General features: G+C 50.3%; 1 protein-coding gene across 7 annotated transcripts; it reads left to right on the top strand.

Moving 5' to 3' along the window:
• The first annotated feature begins 2,852 nt into the window (after nucleotides 1-2,852).
• smg7 (SMG7 nonsense mediated mRNA decay factor) lies at nucleotides 2,853-21,934 on the top strand. 7 transcript variants are annotated; one of them, XM_060059200.1, is made up of 23 exons: nucleotides 2,853-3,005; nucleotides 3,859-3,890; nucleotides 4,413-4,530; nucleotides 5,629-5,761; nucleotides 6,309-6,480; nucleotides 7,161-7,232; nucleotides 7,730-7,880; nucleotides 9,494-9,629; nucleotides 10,906-11,068; nucleotides 12,457-12,619; nucleotides 13,048-13,121; nucleotides 13,303-13,363; nucleotides 13,468-13,587; nucleotides 13,911-14,346; nucleotides 14,686-14,803; nucleotides 14,948-15,297; nucleotides 15,604-15,924; nucleotides 16,580-16,729; nucleotides 18,018-18,104; nucleotides 18,214-18,367; nucleotides 18,606-18,776; nucleotides 19,026-19,177; nucleotides 19,690-21,934. In XM_060059200.1, exons 1-23 carry the CDS (start codon nucleotides 2,980-2,982, stop codon nucleotides 19,801-19,803), a joined length of 3,474 nt encoding a protein of 1,157 aa, XP_059915183.1. In that variant the 5' UTR covers nucleotides 2,853-2,979; the 3' UTR covers nucleotides 19,804-21,934. The 7 variants fall into 7 exon arrangements, with proteins under 7 accessions (XP_059915183.1, XP_059915177.1, XP_059915181.1 ...); XM_060059194.1 differs by having other exon boundaries at nucleotides 15,601-15,924; nucleotides 16,577-16,729; XM_060059198.1 differs by having other exon boundaries at nucleotides 4,410-4,530.
• Nucleotides 21,935-22,162: the final 228 nt, after the last annotated feature.

The following is a 22,162-nucleotide window of genomic DNA, read 5'->3' as shown; positions in this document are numbered from 1 at the left end:
GAGCCCTTTAAAGGCACACTGCCCACACGCACGCAAGCAAGCGCGCACGCACTCACGCACGCATGCACACACACACACACACACCGAAGAAAACACCAATGAGTGCTGCTCTGAATACCAACACGCATACAATACAATGAATTGAAAAACTGAAACGAAAGTCAGTACTACTCAAAACGAAAGCCATGAAATTTGCAGCAAATGGTTCAGATGATGATGGCCTCCCATGTAGGTCCATAATGTAGTAGCAGTAGAGATGTTGCAGATTTACAAAAATAATGTTTCACTTTGAGTGTTGATGGTAAGGTCACCGTTGAGGTTAGGGATGTCGTGGTCGTGGGCTTTGGTTCTCACGGAGACTAAACTCAACTCTGGATGTTCTCAGATGGTCCCATGCTCGGCTGCACTTGCAGTTTAACCCCACCAGCGCATGTACCCCCGTCCGCCGGCAGAAGGTCGAAGAGATGCCATCGGTGCTACAAGCACTACAGTGAGGCCACCGTACCTAGGGCTCCACACCCATTGAGCAAGGCATCACAGCCGTTCATCCAGCCTGCCAGTGATAATCTGAGATTAAATGGGACAGCATCACCCCGAACATTGGATTCAAGCCAGAACCTTTTGCCTGGGGTTGAAAGGTTCTGGGTTCGATGCCCAAAGTCAGCAGCCTGTAATAACTGGTGGTTTCCTTATGCAAAAATGCCTCATTCCATAGCTGCTCCTCAATAGTTTAACATTTGGATAAAAGCATCTGCTAAATGACTAATAGGGATTAGTGAAATGGCGAATAACGTATGATAGTTATTAATTGAATACAAGCCTGTCCAAATGTACCTCAATCTGACATGAAGTATTCCTTGAGAGGGAGGAGATAGGTGTAAAGAATGGGTGTTGACTTCGGACTGGGTTTGGGGTTACATAGGACAACCGACCAGCCTCCCCAGTGGACCGAACCGCCAGACAGCCTGGTCTTTCCAACATCTGGACACTCCCATGTGTGATGTCACTAGAGGGTGGAACATGAAGTGTCTCGTCATGGCTGATCATCATCACCCCTGGTGGTGATATAGAGGGCCTTTAAACACGATGGACTCGTTGATGTGTTGACGGATGGGGTAGAAACGGATTCTCAAAACAATTCAGCATCAATACTGGAGTACAAAAAACCTTTCACAGTTGAAGAACATCACTTGTGATCTCTTGATATACTCCGCTCTGAGGAAACCATTGAGTCGAATCAAACCAAACGGACCGCTTCATGTGTCCAGACCCTCCTCACCGTTCTGACGCTGAAGCCGCTGTGGGCTTCAGCGTCAGAAGGTTCTAGAAGGACTCCTCTGAGCCCCACCTGGAGGAGGCCTCCCTGCCTCCTGTGCTTCACCTCCGTCAGCTTGTTCCCCCCCTCCACCTCTCAGAGCCCGTTGCCCGAGCGAGGGGAAGACCCTGCTGATCAAGGCGGTGTTGTGCTCGGCCAGGGTCTCCCGGTGCTGGTAGATCTGCAGCAGGGACTTGAGGACCAGTAGGGGGACCACGCCGGAGGAATGGGGTCCGCCACGTTAGTGGGGAAGGTCTAGCAGCAGGAAAGGGGGGGGGGGGAGTGGCTACAGCGCGGGCCGAACACAAGTTCTGTAGGGGCTCAGGGCGGGCGGAAAAAGCCTGTCACATCGGCCACGGACCTTCAGCGATGACACCGTATGGAGAGGAGCGATGGCGTGCGGACTCACGTCTCCTAACGGGGCTAGGTCGTAGGTTTATGATGGTGATGGAAGACGTCATAGGTCAGGAGGAGACCTGGCAGTATATCATGTGTTCAATCCTTCATTCTCTGCAGAGGTTAATAACAAAACGTTGAATAACATGAATGTATCAAATATGAAATAACATGGAAAGAGAATTGATTAATACAGTGATATAGTAAATTCCGTCTATAAAGGATACACAACTTAACCCACACAATCTTTTTTTTTACGTTTTCAATGGGATCACCGTGTGACCCGATCACTTAGGCCTACAATTGATTTAGTAAATACGGTGCGGAAGGGCCTACCGAATCTTTTATTTTTTTTGAAGAAATAAAAAAACCTTACGGTGTTGCTATTGTGATTAGGAGGACCACATATTTTTAGTGATAACACTAGTCCTAAATAGCTTATTCTTCTGCATATAGAGTGGTGAACGCAACACCACATACAGTTTCATGGGTTTGAGATGAGGCAGACCCTACGAGCACGGCCTCTTTGTCATTCCGCCCAGGCCGACAGACCGAATTACCTGGGTCATTTAGAGCAGTTCATACCTGTCTTCGAGAGATGCTTCATGAACCACCTCCAGAGTGCAAGCTCTTATACCTTAATTTGTTTCTCTTAATAAACCACGTGTTGAACATTTACCACTCTTCGAGTCATTTTGTAAAACAAAATTGTCATCCGACAACTTATAACGAGTTCATCCAACCTGCGATCCTATGCTGCATTTCTCCCTTAACCTACTTTTCTGTCTCTCGCCACTTTTCTCTCCATGGAGGGATAAAAAGCCCAAACAAAAGTTTGTATGTATTTATTTATTAATTTAATAAAAATGTATTTATATGTTCGCAATCTCCTGCAACCAAATACACATATCAGGCGTCCTCTGCTGTTTGGGAAAATTGGTGTGTACGCTCAAAGAAGATTGACCACATACACATATTCTAAAATAATAGTTTTTAATAATTAAAAACATTTTAGTACGTCAGTGACACATCAATACCTCGTATCATTGATTCCACAAACATACACACACAAAACACACGTAAATCCACACGCACAACCCGCACACGCACGCACACTTCTCCGCCCCCTCCCTCCAGGTTGCCTGTGTGACGGAGCGTCACACACACACCCACACACACAGACACACACAGAGTAACAATATGGCGCTGGGTGGAGTAGCTTTACGATTTTGGCCAGTCGTTGTCTGAAAGACAGACGATCGGACAGGATGAACCTCTGCGCTCAATATTTACGGTAAATCGTCACCCATACACTTCGTTTCCATATCGCCCAGCGAGAGGGTCTTGATCAGTTACCTCATACCAATACTTGTTTTGGTTGGGATGCTAATAGCTAGCTGTGTGGCTAAAGGCTAGCTGTGTGGCTAACTGCTAGCTGTGTGGCTAGCCCGGGGACCAGCCCCCTGCTAGCTACCACCGTGTAGCAGCACTACCATTGCGCCTGTCGTTTAGCGGGGGTCTTCGTGGTTGTTTACAGTGGAACCTGCGACAGGTATCTCGCCCTGGGTGTCCTGCCAGTATGTCCCATGTTGTTATGTTGCTGTAGCCGAGGTCATGAAGGGGTCACACTGAGACTGGCTGGTTTGTGTGTTGTTGCCAACTTGCTAATGTTAGCTTGCATTATATTTTGCGTGTGTCAGGTTAGCATTAGCATGTTGCTTGGGATGGGTGGTATTGGTGGAGTAGCCTTATTCACGATATAATAAGGTTCTTAATTTTTGATTGTGACTGGACGTGGGGCTTTGGCGGTACGAGTGTGAAGCCGCTAAACGCGTCTCGTCCTGCGAGGTCTGGACTTGCGGTCTGTGTGCTGGGTCCCATGTTTACCTTTTCATACTACTGTAACATCTCAATGTCTGCGTGGTCTGGATACAGACAACACCACCTGCCATTTACCCAGATTATCTGCATTAGTTTAAGAGTCTGTGGCTACCGAAGCTCTCATGGTGACAATATTATTCGATCATCCATTCATTATAGAGCAGTTAGCTTGCTCGACTACTATTATAGTTGGATATGATGAGGAAGTATCTCATTGGATATAAATGTTGATTGTCATTTAAATTTCTCACTTTGCCTCCGAGCAGACAGGCAGAGGCCCTGAAAGCTGACATGACTGGTATGTTTACAACTACTTAATTGATGTATGCATTGTTGTTTTGCTTGTCTTTTAATTGTGTTACTTTGTATTGCCTTTAACAAATGTCTTTAACAAAGACCTACATGTTCAATTGAGGGAGGAACAAAATACCAGTGGACTTATGTCTTTGACCTTTTCATAAAAATCCAAGAAATCATTAAGAAAAGAGAACTGCATTTGAAAGCGTATTCTTTTTGATGATCTGTGCCAGTGTGGGAAATGTGATTTAAAAAAAAAGTACATAGAGCGAACCAATCAGTCCAGAGACTTGTGTGTCTGTGCGGGGTATTTCTTTTATTTAAATTTTCTCTAACATTATTAAGTATGTCTAACATGGTGTGTTGGTTGTGCGTAGTTTAGTTTCTTCGTCATGTTACTCAGGGCTTACAGGTGTATAAGCTTAATGCTAGTATGTTTGGAAGTTGCCGGTGCCATGTCTTCAATGTACCTGACCACAAAGGACTGAACCAGACCCTGATCTGTTGTCCCTTTCTCCAGCAGACTCTAAGATGGGAGCAGCAGAGGTGTGGACGTCCAGGCAGGCCCTCCAGGATGTGTACCAGAAGATGCTGGTCACCGACCTGGAGTACGCCTTGGACAAGAAAGTGGAGCAGGACTTGTAAGGAGCTCCTCTTGAACAGATGACAACGTACTGTTAGAGCAATATTTCACTGCCGATTCGCATTTATTGGCCGTCAGTCAGACGGAGACGGAAGACGCATTTAGAGGGAAACAGAACAACAGGATTAATAATCTATTTGATTTGCTATTCCAACCAAGTCGAATAAATTAAAACTCCCTAACCCCTTCATATTATTATCTGGAATATTCTGGTGTATGAAAAATAAATAACAATGTATTGAAAGAGCCAGTGAGCACACTGTTTCAGATAGAATTTGAAAACTGTGATTTAAAAAAATGTGTTTTGGGCTGAAAGTGGAAGGCGTTATGACCAATGCCAACTTTATGATACTTTTTTAGATCCGTTATGTAACTGTTATGAACGTTATAATAAGCAATGTTGTATAGGATATCCGCCACACTCCGTAGCGTCATATGTCCGGGAAGCCTAACCCTCAGTTGGACGCGGACATTAAGTACATTGATGCACAGACGGTGCTTCGCCATCCACACACGCGCACCGTTGCTTAATACTATATCTTTCTGAGCAAGCCTTACCCTCGGACGCGAGTACGAGGTAAATTGCTGCTCAGACAGAGTTTCACCATCCACGCACACCGTGGGAATATAAAATAAGTTTTTTTAGAAAAGCCCATCTTTCTCACAGACAACACAGTCAACCGCTGCCAAGAAAGAGCTCCGCATTGTCCACACAAACCGCACCGCCTGTGCCTCTTGGTCGAGACGTCAGACTACCTCGGAGGAGGGAGCCTGGCCTCACGAAAAGAAGTCCACCTACGTTCACAGCAGAGTGAAATGTTCACACATGTTGAAGAATTGCAAAAAACATAGGATTAAATTGGGGACTTATTTCAGTAGCAGTTATAAAATGGCATAGATTACTACGTTGTCGATCAAATAAGACAAATGACCACTTTTAAAACAAATAGTGTTTTGGGGTTTACTCTCTTTAAGAGAGAGTTTATATATTCAGAGGATGTACGCTGACACATTGTTACAGACATTGTGTCTGCGTATGCTGTGCACATCAAGTATTGCTATGTAAGTCACATTTGCGTGCGTGTGTGGTGGACAGGTGGAACCATGCCTTTAAAAACCAGATCACCACCCTGCAGAGCCAGGCCAAGAACCGGGCCAACCCAAACCGCAGCGAGGTGCAGGCCAACCTGGCCCTGTTCCTGGAGGCCGCCAGTGGCTTCTACACACAGGTAAGGACTACACACACACAGGCACGCACACACACATGAGTATACCCACACACATAAACAAACACACATCGTTCAGATTAATAAGGAAGACAGGGAATTGAGTGCCCTGTTTGAGCGAACAGCCTAATCAGAGTCAATTTATCCAATTGAAAAAAGTTAAAGTGTTAAGATATGTTGCAACATCTCCAACTGCTCCATCTGTTAATATTGTTTGAAAACGCTTAAGTTACCGTGGAAACGCTGCTCATCCACCTGTTATAGTTGTGACAACCTAAAGATCTCTCCATCTGTGTGTGTGTGTGTGTGTGTGTGTGTGTGTGTGTGTGTGTGTGTGTGTGTGTGTGTGTGTGTGTGTGTGTGTGTGTGTGTGTGTGTGTGTGTGTGTCTCCCCCCGTCCGTCTTGGTCTGCCTCTCTCTGTCTTTCTCTTGGCCGGTCTGTCTGTCGGTCTGTTTGTCTGTCTTGGCCTCTCTCGCCCCCCCCCCCACTCGACACGAATTCCTAAACAGCATCACCAATCCTAACGAGCCCTTCCCCTGATTCTCCCAGCTGCTCCAGGAGCTGTGCACGGTGTTCAACGTGGACCTGCCCTGCAGGGTGCGTTCCTCCCAGCTGGGCATCATCAGCAACAAGCAGGGGGTCTGCAGTGGCATCGTCACGCCACAGAGCAGCTCCTGCTCCTACATCTGCCAGCACTGCCTGGTGCACCTGGGAGATATAGGTGACGGACATACACGGATACAATTATACATATAAACACACTATATATACATTTTATACACAGATACATTTATACATATTGACACGCTCTAAATCCATTTTATACACAGAGAAATATATATATTGTAATGATTAATAACCCGGGCATATCTGTAGGCAGTGCGATAGAGATTTTAATAATGTTATCAATAAAATCTAATCCTATTAGTGATCTTATACAAATAAAATATGCTGGCCTGCCTCTACCTCTCTTTGTTTACAAGAATGGTGCTACCGCCACTCCTTAAACCCCTCCCACTCACGGCATTCTGCTAGCTTGGCTACGCTAGTGAGCGTCGCACATTGGCACCACTGGGTGGACAGAACACTGTTATTGAGTTTTTTAATTCTGAAAGTCTCCTGCCTGCTTACTGGGAGGGGCTAAGCAAGAGGCTCAAATGAGGGTGGGCACAGGTGGTTATGTAGCCAACTTTGTTTTTTGCAGCCAAAAGGCCCCTATTAGCACCAGGTGTGAGTGTGATTTTCCTCTCCAAGCCGTTTGAATTTCTGACTGTTCCTGTGCCTTAGTGACATCACAAGTGGGAGTGTCCACATGATGTATCATGGATAAATAAGAAACATGTGCTACATTCCACTAGGTAAGCTGGTAGACAGATCTATATAATGTGTATGTGCCTGCAGCTCGTTACCGTAACCAGACCAGCCAGGCGGAGTCCTACTACCGCCACGCTGCCCAGCTGGTGCCCTCCAACGGTAAGTTACCCACCATGTGCTCATGCTCCTCAGTCTGTATCACCCGCGTGTCCAGGTCCACGCATTACAACGGTCTGTAACAGTGCCACGCACTACAACGGTCTGTAACCGTGCCAGGCTGTACAACGGTCTGTAACAGTGCCACGCACTACAACGGTCTGTAACCGTGCCAGGCTGTACAACGGTCTGTAAGAGTGCCAGGCTGTACAACGGTCTGTAAGAGTGCCAGGCTGTACAACGGTCTGTAACAGTGCCAGGCTGTACAACGGTCTGTAAGAGTGCCAGGCTGTACAACGGTCTGTAGTCGGTCGCTAGTACCAAGGTGATCCAGGCCGGACCTAATAGCGATGTTGGTTCTTCTGGACCCCACCACCTGTGAAATCTCCCTCAGGCTCATCAAACTTTCTCACGTCCCAGTACCACATCAGGCCGCTATCGACCTGGTGATTCACTTTAGTAACGTGTCTCCCCCCCCCCCCTTCTGTGTCGGTCCACAGGTCAGCCGTATAACCAGCTGGCCATCCTGGCCTCCTCCAAGGGAGACCACCTCACCACCATCTTCTACTACTGCCGCAGCATCGCCGTCAAATTCCCCTTCCCCGCTGCCTCCACCAACCTGCAGAAGGCCCTGTCCAAGGCCCTGGAGAGGTACTGCTCACACTCCTTCACCTGGTGTGCTCTGACTGCTCACACTCCTTCACCTGGTGTGCTCTGACTGCTCACACACCTTCACCTGGCTCTGCTCTGACTGCTCACACACCTTCACCCGGTGCTGCTCTGACTGCTCACACACCTTCACCTGGTGTGCTCTGACTGCTCACACACCTTCACCTGGCTCTGCTCTGACTGCTCACACACCTTCACCTGGCTCTGCTCTGACTGCTCACACACCTTCACCCGGTGCTGCTCTGACTGCTCACACACCTTCACCTGGTGCTGCTCTGACTGCTCACACACCTTCACCTGGTGTGCTCTGACTGCTCACACACCTTCACCCGGTGCTGCTCTGACTGCTCACACACCTTCACCTGGTGTGCTCTGACTGCTCACACTCCTTCACCTGGTGCTGCTCTGACTGCTCACACACCTTCACCTGGTGTGCTCTGACTGCTCACACTCCTTCACATGGTGCTGCTCTGACTGCTCACACACCTTCACCTGGTGCTGCTCTGACTGCTCACACACCTTCACCTGCCGCTGCTCTGACTGCTCACACACCTTCACCTGGTGTGCTCTGACTGCTCACACTCCTTCACCTGGTGCTGCTCTGACTGCTCACACACCTTCACCTGGTGTGCTCTGACTGCTCACACACCTTCACCTGGTGTGCTCTGACTGCTCACACTCCTTCACATGGTGCTGCTCTGACTGCTCACACACCTTCACCTGGTGCTGCTCTGACTGCTCACACACCTTCACCTGGTGTGCTCTGACTGCTCACACTCCTTCACATGGTGCTGCTCTGACTGCTCACACACCTTCACCTGGTGCTGCTCTGACTGCTCACACACCTTCACCTGCCGCTGCTCTGACTGCGCACACACCTTCACAGGGTGGGATTCTTATGAGTCCTATGCTAACAATGGAGCTCAACGCGGAATTCCGCGTTCAGCTCCCTCCCGCCCGGTCGGTGTTGAAGGATAGACCTTGAAACTCGAAACCTCGCCTAAGGTTTGGTGCAACGGCGAATTCCTTATCCTCTTTTCCGTCAGCTGACGAACTCCCAAAGCACCATGTCGTTCTAGAGCTGCCTTTAGCGACTCCTTAGCATCCCACCTGGTGGTAAAACAGGATCACCTCTAATGCACGCAAAACCGGTTCGTTCACTATTCACTAGTTAGTCCTATATAGCTCACACCTTTGTCAAAAGTGTCACGTGTCGAATTCAGAGGCATGCCTATGAGGAGCAGGTAGTGTGGACAGGATCATGTATCTGAATGCACCGTCTAATCCCTACCTATCATGTGTCTGTATTCACTCAGGAGGTGCAAGGGTGTTCTGCTCAATGAAACCTACACGTAGAGATTGGCTAGGGGGGGGTCAAACACAGGTCGCTCTTGACAAGGAGTCCAACACCGTGTCACTTTCCTGCCCCCATGTTTAGTTTTTCTTATCCATGGGGAGAGGTGTATGTAAACCGCTTCAGTGTGTTGTGTTGCGATGGGGGTCCACCTACCTAGCCCCTGCGCTGTCCTGCCTCTAGTGGTGAGTTGTGGTTGCTTGATGACTTGTCTTCCCCCCCCCCCCCCCCCTTCCGCTAGCCGTGATGAGGTGAAGAACAAGTGGAACGTGGCAGACTTCATCAAGGCCTTCATCAAGTTCCACGGCCACGTGTACCTGAACAAGAGCCCGGACAAGCTGAGCCCTCTGAGGGAGAAGCTGGAGGAGCAGTTCCAGGTAGGAACGAAAGCTCCTCGTTCTTCCCCAACACATCTCTCCCAACCTCATTCCTCCGTAACACCTCTATTCCTACCTCATTCCTCCGTAACACCTCTATTCCTACCTCATTCCTCCGTAACACCTCTATTCCTACCTCATTCCTCCGTAACACCTCTATTCCTACCTCATTGCTTCCTAACACCTCTCTTCCTACCTCATTCCTTCCTGCCTGCTTTCAACCTGTCTACTTGCTAACTGCCACCTGCATACCAACATACCTCCTTCCCATGTGTATCCTTGATTCCTTTCTACCTGCATATTTCCTACCTGGTCTTTTAAACGGTTGCCAGAATCACATGAACCCTTTGATCCGCAGGTCACGTTTGTTGCTAACTTTTTACATTCAGACCTTGAGCTCAGGAAGCAGCAATGTTCTTTATCAGTCCCTGATGGGAAATTAGGGATGAGATAAGAAGAAGATAAGAACATTCAGACACAGTTTAGATTATCTGTCACAGCAGTAAAAGCACAGGGCAAAGAAAGGAAACATAGGCTTGGTGACCGCTGATATGGTCCTACTGGCGTTTCCCTGGTTGTGATGTGGTTTCCCTGGTTGTGATGTGGTTCTGGTTCCCCTGGTTGTGATGTGGTTATCCTTGCTCAGATTTGGTTCTGGGTCCAAAGGTTCTCCTAGTTCTTATGTTCTCCTGGTTCTGTTGATGTTCTCCTGGTTATAATGTGGTTCTCCTAGTTATAATGTGGTTCTACTAGTTATAATGTGGTTCCCCTAGTCATAATGTGGTTCTCCTAGTTATAATGTGGTTCTCCTAGTTATAATGTGGTTCTCCTAGTTGTAATGTGGTTCTCCTGGTTATAATGTGGTTATCCTAGTTATAATGTGGTTCTCCTAGTTATAATGTGGTTCTCCTGGTTATAATGTGGTACTACTAGTTATAATGTGGTTCTCCTGGTTCTGACGTGGTTCTCCTAGTTATAATGTGGTTCTCCTAGTTATAATGTGGTTCTCCTAGTTATAATGTTGTTGTGGGTCTTCTGGTTCTGATGTGGTTCTCGTGGTTATAATGCGGTTCTGATGTGGTTCTCCTTTGTATATTGTGGTTCTCGTTTGTATCATATGGTTCTGGTTATAAAGTGGATCTCTTGGTTCTGTGGTTCTCCTTTGTATATTGTGCTTCTCCTTTGTATCATATGGTTCTGGTTATAAAGTGGATCTCCTGGCTCTGATGTGGTCTCCTGGTTATAATGTGGATATCCTGGTTGTCCACCCCTACAGAGGCTGGTCCTGCAGAAAGCCTTCAGCTCCCAGCAGCTGGTTCACCTGACGGTCATCAACCTGTTTGACCTGAACCACCTGAGGGACCTGAGTCTGGAGGGCACCGAGCAGACCTACAGCCCGGACCAGCTCACCAGCTGGGCCCAGCTCCTTGGCCTGTTTGGTACGTACCACACCACTTAGGGCAGGGGTCGGCCACTTGGGTAGAGGTGTTGCTGCACTGTCTGCACAGAGACGACACAGCGATATCATTATGAGCAGTTCTAACTGGAGAGAAAGGGAAATCCGTGAGCTGCTGATCATGTGAGAGAAGGTGATGCAGTCGTATTAAACAAAGATGTTGAAAGATGGTGCGATCTACGAGAGAGAAGCAGAGGAACTGTCCTTACGAGGCTTCTGTCTGGATAAAAAACAAGTGGTCAGCAAAATAAAGAATATGTTAGCGTTTTTGAACTTCAGACGTGAACTCATTTTTGCATGCGGGTGTCTTCATTCATGAAAAAATAAAAACATTCGGGAATATTATTCTTAAGAGGTCTTGACTCGCAGCCCCGCCTTCTCCAGTGAACCAAGAAAGCCCGCGCCGTGACGAACGCCGGGATTTTACCCCCTCGGTTTTACACAGGAAACATGAGATAAGACGGTGAAATCGTCGGGCGTGCCAAGGCTTGGCTGTGTAGAAAGGCCTTATGCTGGAGAGAGCGCAGTAGTGGTGACCTAAAAAAGCAGCCAACCATTCTTAAAATACTTCACACAACACAACACACACACCACGGCGGGTACTGACTGCACACACACACACACACACACACACACACACACACACACACACACACACACACACACACACACACACACACACACACACACACACACACACACACACACACACACACACACACACCACGGCGGGTACTGACTGCACACACACACACACACACACACACACCACGGCGGGTACTGATTGTCTACAGGCACGCACATATACACACATCATGGCGGGGGCTGACTGACTCACACACACAAACCTCCGTTCCTAGCCTACTCATCGTTAGAAGAGCTGTGGGCGAAGTAGCCTCATCAGAGACTCTACTTGCGTTAAACAGCTAAGTCTCAGAGCTTGGCGTCTTAAATCTTTTGTGGACTTTTGTCAACAGCTCCTGTCTTTCTCTGCGTGCAGTATCACACAAAAATACTTAATGTTGGGTTGCCATGGTTGTTGTATAAAGGCCTATAGAGGGGGGTTCCGTTTCATTTAATATTGCATAGTTTTCATTAACTCCCGCTCAGCCCCTCGCAGCTTACGCGCGGCGTGACCGTGACGAGTGTGTCTCTAATCGAAAAAAAACAACAACAAAAAAACAACCATTTCCGAATAATCTGCCGGGCCAGATATGTTGTCTTGCGGCCCAGTTATGGCCCGCGGGCCGCCAGTTGCTGACCCCATGATGTCATTACTGACGGCGCCCGTGACGTCATTCCTGACAGCGCCTGTGACGTCATAAAGGCCAGAACCCCTGATGTCACTGTGTGTCTCCCCTCCGCCCACAGTGTCCTTCCTGGGAGTGATGTGCTGCCGGGTGCTGCTGAACCACCACCAGCACCAGGGGGAGCTGCTGGGCGAGTGTCCGCTGCCAGCCGTCAAGGTGTCCCTGGACTGGCTCCGCCTGCGGCCCAGCGTCTTCCAGGAGGGAGCCCTGCACCAGAGGCAGCAGTAAGAGACCTCCTCGCGGTCGAACCACATGTGCCCTGCCCTCCGTGGGGCTTTAACAGCGCCTCAGAGGCCTCGAGCAGCAGGGGCGATCACCTAATAACTGTGTTATTAGGTTATCTCAGTGACTGAAGGCATTCTGCGTTGAACCGCAGGGATTTTCATTTGCACCTCTTGCTGAGGTTCATGCAACAGATGCTGCTGCTGTCAATCATACTTTATATTTGGACAGGGAGGGCTTGACAAGGGAACGTACGCAATAAGACATGGGTTTGAAATGACCGGGTTAGGGACAGAATGGGGCCACGGATACATTCGAGGGTTCAACCAAAGAAACGCATCTAATTAGGGGACGGCGAAACCAAAAGAGATGTGTGAGTTTTAGATTAGAGATGTTTTGGTTCTTATGCTGCTGTGTGTTTGGTCCGCAGCGTTTGGCCCTGGCTGGTCTCCATCCTCAACAGCTTCCAGCCATGTGAGGAAATCTTGGCGCCATCTGCTGGTGGTGAGGAGCATATTCAGTTCTTATAACGAAGCCATGATGACAATAACATGGGCTACTGGTTGAAGACGATCAGTGTTCTTGTATATTGTATTGTAGTTCTTTATTACGCTATCTATGTGTAAGACTTGTGAATTATCTAAATATATTCTAAATTATTATTTTTTTTGTTTGTGTCTCCCAGTCACTCCCCTGCCCGAGGAGTTTGAGCTGCAGGGATTCCTGGCCCTCAGGCCTGCCTTGAGGTACGCACGCCGCACACCCTTAGACACTTAGACCCTTACACACGTACTTACTTATTTCATGGTGGGCTAGCCAGTGGGAAAGTGACCCCGTCTGTGTGTTTCAGGACCCTGGACTTCAGTAAGGGCCACCAGGGCATGCTGCTGGATGGGGACACCCCCGCCCTCCAACCCCGCCACCACAGACTCATCAGCCTGGGGAGATGGATCGCTGACACCCTTCCCTGGTAACTGTCTCCCTCTCTTGCTGTCTGTCTTCCCTTCCTCTTATTAGGTCTTTGTGTGTCTCTTTTACTCGCCTCTTATTCTGTCAGTCTCTCTGTCTCTCATCTCTCTGCCCTCTTCAACTTCGTTCTCCTTCTCTCTCTCTGCCTGTCCGTCTGTGTCTCTCTCTATCTCTGTCTCTCATTCATCGACAGCTTTATTGGCAAATTATTAAAGCTGCACACATTGCGCTGTGTTGCTAAGCTAGTGATGACGCGATGCATTGTGGTACTGAGTGACCGTGATCGTACGATGTGTAACCACGCCGCCGTGTCCCGCGGTGCAGCCTGATGCGCTACCAGGCGAGCGACGAGGGCCAGCTCCTCTTCCTCAGCGACCTCCCGGGTCTGCCGGTCCCGGAGCCCCAGGAGCGGGAGGTGCCCGTCCTGCAGGAGTCGTCCAACGGCGAGGCGCACGACGCGGCCGCCAACAGGACCCTCAAGTCGGTGCTGTCGGCGGGCCGAGGCCCCGCCCCCGGCCCGGACGCCGGCGAGCGGCCCGTGGTCACCTTCAAGGAGAACATCAAGCCCCGAGAGCCGAGCCGCGACGCGCCACCCGCCCGCGCCGGACACGCCGAGCGCCCGCGGGACCCCCCCCTCAAGGCCGTGGGCACGGCCGGGCGGGCGGAGCGGGCGGAGCGGGCGGAGCCCAAGAGGGAGGGCAAGAGGAAGTGTGAGGCCAAGAGGACGCTGCAGGACAAGGCGTGCGACGCCGGGAAACAGGTACCGTCACGCCGCGCTCGCGTGGGGCCAGAGGGGACGGGTCGGGCACGTATTGGCACGGCGGGATTAAAATGATACTGTGTTTTAAAGGTAAAGCTTTTCTTAACGTTAACACTTTTGGCAGCCATGTTGGTATGATTTTAAACTGGGGGTTGAGCAGCATTGCCCGGCTTTCTATTTAGAAACTCCCAAGTGGTTTTGATGATTGTGTGTGTGTGTGTGTGTGTGTGTGTGTGTGTGTGTGTGTGTGTGTGTGTGTGTGTGTGTGTGTGTGTGTGTGTGTGTGTGTGTGTGTGTGTGTGTGTGTGTGTGTGTGTGTGTGTGTGTGTGTGTTTCCAGGTGAAGGGTCAGCCTGACCAGAGGAAGACCCCTGTGAGTCAGCCCCAGACCACCTGCTCCTCCCAGTTCATCCCCATCCACCACCCTGGAGCCTTCCCCCCTCTTCCCAGCCGACCAGGTACACACACCTGGACACGCCCACCGGATACACACCCGGACACACCCACCGGATACACACCCGGACACACCCACCGGATACACACCCGGACACACCCACCGGATACACACCGGGCACCTGACGCCGGATTCTCCCCTCTGCCAGGTTTCCCGCCGCAGGCCTACGTCATCCCCCCCCCTGTGCCGTTCGCGGGCCTCCAGGTGAACCCGGGCTTCAGCTTCTCTGCGGGGGTCCCGGGTGCCTTCCTCCAGAACTCCGGCCCCCAGCCCAACTCCGCATCCTCCCAGGGCCCGGGAGGGAAGCCATCCCACATCCCGTACAGCCAGCAGCGGCCGTCGGCCCCCGGGCCAGCACCCGGGCCGGGGGGCCCGGGCCAGCAGCCCGCACCCCAGCAGCTGCAGGTGCAGACCCTGCCGCTCCAGCAGCAGCAGCAGTCCCCCACCAAGCCGGTCCAGATGGGGAAGAGCCCCCCACACATTCCGGGCATGCAGCAGGTCTGGCTCGTCCCCTTTGTCTTACTGTTGACGAATTCACACACGCATACCTACCTGGTCTCACACGCACACACATATGCACACACCTATACACACAGACACACACTGTAACACCCCTTCAAACTCTTAATCAGAACGGAAACTTTGTTTAGGGACTTTTGTTTAGGGTCTCTCCGGCCATGTTGTGTGATGTCGTCGTCGTCATCATCACATCCTCGTCATCATCACAACAGTCTCCCTCAGTCTTACAGCGGGGGCGCGGGGCTTCCCAATGGACTGATTCTGGTTGGTTGTGCCCCCCAGCAGTACATGCAGGTCCAGGAGCAGCCGGCCCCCATGTGGGGCCAGGGCCAGGCGGGGGTGCCGAAGATGCAGATGCAGCCCGCCAAGCAGTCCCAGCAGCAGCCCTACTTCCTGTCGCCTCAGGCCCCTCCCGGCCCGCTGGACAACAGCAACAAGGGGATGAAGTTCCCCGACGTGGTCCAGATGCAGGACTACTACTGGGAGCAGGCCGCCTACCGCATGGGGGGCGGGGAGCGAGGCCTGGGGAAGAGACCCCCCCCTGGAGGCTTCTGCCCCGAGGCCGACGCCCCGTCCGCCGCTGGGCCCCGCGGAGCTCCGTTTGAGGTGAGGCACGTCCTCTGTGTTGAACCACGCGTCGGCTTGGTCACTCTGCGGCCATCTTGGTGCTAAACGCTAGCCGGGTGGCGGGTCGGTGAATACGGACGGGGTTACCGTGCCGACCACACCCGTGATGAGTTGGAAGACTCGTGATTGGATGTTGACGAGCTGTCGTCAGCAGGCGTGATTCCCAAAATAGGCGTTTGGTGCTTTGCTGCAGAGCTACACAGCATTAGGCGCAGTTTGTATTTGGTCTCGGCTGGAATCCATGGAAACCAAAGATGGCCCTCTAAAATCAAGTGTGAATGCGATCTGACATCAGAGGTGCAGGGGACAGGAGACACCAGGTGTGGGCGGGCTCCTGGTAGCGTAACCCGAGGTCGCAGGTTCAATTCCCACTTGTGCCTTGGTTTTCGTGTTTCATGGCTGCAGACCTCCGACCTCTTTCCAGCTGTCTCACTGCCTTGCCGTCTGTCCCCCTCTCCCTCTTGCATCCTCCCCCTTTCTCCTTCCTTCCTTCTTCCTTTCCCTCCCTTGATCCCCCCCCCGTGTGTGTGTGTCTTTGTGTGTGTGTGTGTGTCTTTGTGTGTGTGCCTGTCTTCGTGTGTGTGTGTGTGTGTGTGTTTGTGTGTGTGTGTGTGTGTTCTCCTTCTCCCAGCAGGAAAACAGGGGCTCGGTCCTCCTGCCAGAGCTGGTCAAATCTCTGGCTGACTTGGAGGAGACGGGGGAGGGCCTGCTGTGTACTAAAGCCCCTGGTTTCTACCAGGCCCTGGCTGGGCCTCTTAGCACTGCTACCAGACACAGCCTGTTTGTATGTAGCCTCGCCTCTCGAACCCAGGCCCCAGAACCCAAACAGAGAACCACGACTCTAGGGAACCAATCCAACAAGTGGATGTAGTCTTGCAATGTCACAGATATGTCTGTGAGACATTTTAAGACCGGATACACTTTCATTCATTCATCATCCAGACAACTTTTGCATGAGTTGTCCACCAAATACCATAGCGAGCTGTATCCTAACACTGAAATAATTGTTTTTTGATATATTTAAAACGTTTTAATATATATATATATATATATAATATATATATATATATATATATACACACAAAATGTTTTATTCTTTTAAATACAAAATTATACTTTTTTTATTTATTTTTTAACAGAATAAAGAATACACTGATTGCTTGGTGTTTAGCTGCCAGTCAGATCTGATCAATAACAAGAGGTGCTGGGACACAAGCTCTTATTGCCTGCTGTTCAACAGCCCATCCGCTACAGTTCCTCCGAACCGCATGGTTTCCTCTTTCACAAATGGCCCAAAAAGACAAACCGGGTTTGATCTGCGCAGTGTGGCTAACCCTTAGCAACCACGCTAGCAGCAGGTCTGTAGTAACTGTAGTCCACAGTGTTATTTGGAAGGTGGTAAACCTCTCTGTTCACAGCGCCATGCAGTCATCCCTCCATCTGTCTTTGTCCAGGCTTTGAGTGAATGGCTGGCTAGATGGTTAGCTAGCTAGCTGGCTAGCTGGCTGGCTGGTTGGCTAGCTATCTTGATGATCGGCTAGCTTGTTATCTAGCTGCCTGGCTGGCTAGCTGGCTAGCTTGTTATCTAGCTGCCTTGCTGGCTAGCTGGCTAGCTTGTTATCTAGCTGCCTAGCTGGCTAGCTTGTTATCTAGCTGCCTTGCTGGCTAGTTGGCTAGCTTGTTATCTAGCTGCCTGGCTGGTTAGCTGGCTAGCTTATTATTTAGCTGGTTTGCTGGATAGCTAGCTGGCTGGGGTGAGTGTCTGCAAGCGGGGCTCCTCCTAGTGGACACTGCTCACAGCCCAACAGCAAGTCAACACGTTCACCTCGTACTCGTCATTTCATTGGCATGATGTCGATATGAAATGAGTGTTGGATGAAACCATACACGGACATGATGGTGTGTGTGTGTGTGTGTGTGTGTGTGTGTGTGTGTGTGTGTGTGTGTGTGTGTGTGTGTGTGTGTGTGTGTGTGTGTGTGTGTGTGTGTGTGTGTGTGTGTGTGTGTGTGTGTGTGTGTAGCATGGGATGCCACCCTTTTTTCTAATGACATCCGTCTCGTCCAATCAACAGCTGCCAAGTCAGACCAGGATGGACGGCGTCTCGGACATGATCAGCCAATCCTCTTCCCTGCTGCCTCTTAGCGGCTTCCCCATCCAGGTGTGTAACAATGAGACGCGGACAATTCACTGTGCCTTGACACCCCAAGGGGGGCGGGGGGCGTGGCTGTGTGTGTGGGGACCAAAGAAGCTAATGTTTGTGTGTTTAGGAGAACTTCCAGAACAACAGCATCTTCAGCCAGGCATATGGCCACCAACTGGCACCCCACCCCAAGCCCGATGCTCCCATGATGCACCAGGAGCCCTCGCTCTACTCCCTGTTCGAGGGCACGCCCTGGTCCCCCTCGCTGCCCGCCAGCTCAGGTACCCGCAACGACCCGACACGGGATGAGTCCAAGTGGGTCCGTGTCTCTATGACGACCGCTGTCATGTAGTCCGGCCATCTGAAGCTCCTCGAATCACACTGGTTTTGACCCGCAATGCCACTTTGTTTGTTTCAGATGTTAATCCATGTTTAGATTTAGGATAAGAGTAGAATTGCTTTTGGGTGATTCATGTGAGCCAACAGCCGTCTCATGTTGTTGGTTGTTTTGTACGACAGACCAGTCCACCCCGGCCAGCCAGTCCCCCCACTCCTCCAACCCCAGCAGCCTGCCCTCCTCCCCCCCTACCCACAGCCACGCCGCCACCCCCTTCTCCAACTTCGGGCCCATCGGCACTCCGGACAGCCGGGACCGCCGGCTGCTTGACCGCTGGAAGACAGATAAGACCGGTAAAGCGGGTTCCACTCGGCAGCTTCTTGTATCTCAGTGGTAGAACTCTGGAAAGACTAGGGCTAGGCTTATTTGTGCTAGGCTACTAGGCTACCTGTTGCTAGGATACAAGGTTACTCATTACAAGGCAACGTGTTGCGAGGCTACTTGTTGCTAGGCTACTAGCTTCTAGACTACTTGTTGTTATGCTACTAGTTGCTAGGCAACCAGGGTACTTTTTTTTAGGCTACTTGTGGCTCGTCCTCCAGGGGGTGTTGGGGGCCTAGGCTTGGACTACCTGCCCTCGGGGCCGGTGGCTCCAGACCCCAGCTGGCACCAGCCCGGCCCGGCAAACAGCTCCTGGGCCGGCCAGGACACGCCCATGGAGGACTCCTCCACCGTGCTGCTGGACAGCCTCAAGGTACCACCTCTCTCGCACGCACATGCACACACAAATGCATTGGGGCTGCTTGATTATGGAAAAAATCATGATCACAATTACTTTCATCCATATTGAAATCAGGATGATTCAAACGATTATTTTTGAGTTTGAAAACATGGTGTATTTATTCATTATGTCTCTCCCAAATAACACTTTGTAACTGAGAACTTGGACAAAAATGGACAAAAAGAAAATGTTCAAATCTAAAATGATGGACAGAAATATATCAAGCTGTTCTGCACTTTCTATAAAACATTTAATGATAAACGAAATATATATATAAATTGAATACTCGATTATATTCGTTTTGTGATCGTTTGAAGAAATCGCGGTTAAAATTTGATTAATCACCCAGCCCTAATATGCATATGCACAAGCACGCGCATGCACACGCACACTGCTATGCCTGTGCCAAACGGCAGCATCTATCAAACCAAACCATGTGTGTAAAGTGAGGTTATAATGACGGCGGCCCCCCCCCTCTGTCCCAGTCCATCTGGTCCAGCTCCATGAGGCAGCCGGGCCCGTCCGCCCTGGAGCAGCTCCTCCTGCAGCAGAAGCAGAAGCAGCAGCGGGCCCACGGCAACATGAACCCCCCCCACTGAGCAGCAGCGCCCCCTGCTGAGGGGGGCATACCTGGAGGAACACCCACATTACTGTGGGGAGCGGTGGAGGGGAGTTGACCCCGCCACCCACCCACCCACCCAAGAGCCCCAACGACGGGAGCCACGGTTGCTATGATCTGTTGCCGAGGCGCGCCTCACCACATGGGAGGACAGGGGGGAGGGCAAGCGAGCAAGCTCTCTCTCTCTCTCCACGCCGCCGCCGAAAAACCCAAGGTCCGGGTTCAACTGTAAGCCCCAGACTCAGAACAGACCCCTCCTACACACACACACACACACACACACACACACACACACACACACACACACACACACACACACACACACACACACACACACACACACACACACACACACACACACACACACACACACACACGTGTAGGACGAACCCCCCTCCTTTCGGACCTCTTCTCTTCCTCGTGCGAAAGTCTTCCCAGGAACGACGTCACGACTCAACGATGATCTCTGATTGGCTGTTTGCTCCCGGCGGATATCTCTTTTTAAAGACGCTCTGTGGAGGGAGGGAGGGAGGGAGGAGATGGTTGAGATAAAGGGGGGAGGAAGAGGGAGACAGAGGGGAAGAGCAGTCGTGTGGTGTTATTTTCCTGGGGGAAGAGCCCTGGAGGTATACTGGGGCGGTCTCTCATGTCTTCACTACTTTTACTTGTTATGGAGAGAGGCAGGAAGGAACTATCTTTGGCTGGTTTCTGTCTTCGTCGATGAAGACTTTTTTTTTTTTTTTTATCTAAGCGTGTGCCAATGGTGGCTGCACACGGCCGGAGGTGTTTTTTCCGCCGGTCGAGAGAGAGGGAGGTGCGGTCCGCGGTGCACTTCCACCTTCTCACCACAAGGTCGCTCTGTCGAGCTTGGAGACACAAACATTGTAGGAGGAGTAAAGAACGTTTAAAAAAAGAAAAAAGTTCAACTTAAGTATTCTGATAAATACACAATACTGTATTTAGTGATGTGTCTCTTCTCTGTCGCCCCGTTTAGCGTCATTAACTCTGGGGTACGTGTCTGGTAGTTTCTGCTTTTAAAGGGAGCTCCTCTGCTTAAAGCTGAAGTTTGAACTTCTCAGCCCCAATGTCTTTGTGTTTAAAAAAAGATACATTAATAATCACAGCATTGTAAGCGCTGCTGCAGCTGTTTGCTTTGCGAGCGTTGGTTCTGTTTAGTTTGTTGCTATCCTGCCTGTTGCCTGTTTTCTGCCTGCTTCCTCTCTGGAGTCCCCTGCCGTTTGGGGTGGGGTCGGGAAGATCCCGCTGGACCGAGGCGGACTCTGAGAATGTAATCCCTCTTTTCTTCTCTCTAAACGGAACCCGGTGACGCACTCTGAACGGCCGGCGCTCTTTACAGCGTTTAGTCTTTTTTCTGTTCGTTTTTTATAACCGCAGTAGTTGGGTCCGCAGAGGAAGTCGGTGAAAGTTATCATGATGTGCCCCCGTAGCTCTTAATGAATGGACCCCCGGACACGGGTCACCCCAGAGCCAGTGTGTCTGCTGGCGATGACCAACCGCGACAGAAATGAGTTGGACGCCAGCCTAGTGAGTCTGAGGTAGCGGCTGGATGTGGCGGTTCTGGCTCCACCAGTGGAACCCTAGGTGTTCCACGAGCTACGGAACCACGAAGCGGTTTGCGACGGCGAAGGACCCGCTTTTTTATTTACTTGCGGATCTTTTTATTAAAACTGACTTTAGAAAACGACGCGTCTATTTTCCGTTGTGATTGTGCTTCTCTTGTTGCATTTACAAATGTTATTCAAAAACAAAACGTTTGAGTTCGGTTGGGACTGTGAGACCGGATGCTGGTGGTAGAAACCCGATCACACTAGAAGACATTAGCTTGGAGAAAAAAAAAAGAGGAAACTATAAAAACCAGCACACAACTCTACCAGGTGGTTCTGAACCCGGACTGTTTTTTGGAAGTGGGTTCTGGATAAGTGTAAACGCAGCAAACCCGAAAAGGCCGCTGCTGGCGTTGCCATGGTAACGATGCAGAGTGGCGGGAAGGTCCGGGTGGTTGCTTATCATAGTTCGGTGTAGCCTATCTCCACTTTCACAACTGTTGGGATCTGACCTTAATAAACGTTGATCATGTTCTCCCTTTCAAAGTGTATGGAATTATTTAATTGATTGCTGTTTAACATTAACAACATTGTGTCATGTTGTTCGTTCCTTGTAGCATTATTTTTTTGTTGATATATTTTTCGTGCAGGTAGCCTACACGTATACTGGCTGATTCGTGTTGGTGTATGATGCTGCTTTTGACGAAATTACTGTATATTACCATATGGCAACCATACAGAACAAATCGTTAGGGACAGCTGTGTTTAAAAATA

This window comes from Gadus macrocephalus, chromosome 8 (assembly GCF_031168955.1).
Source record: "Gadus macrocephalus chromosome 8, ASM3116895v1".
Lineage (NCBI taxonomy): Eukaryota > Metazoa > Chordata > Actinopteri > Gadiformes > Gadidae > Gadus > Gadus macrocephalus.
This window is presented reverse-complemented; position numbering and strand designations above follow the sequence as displayed.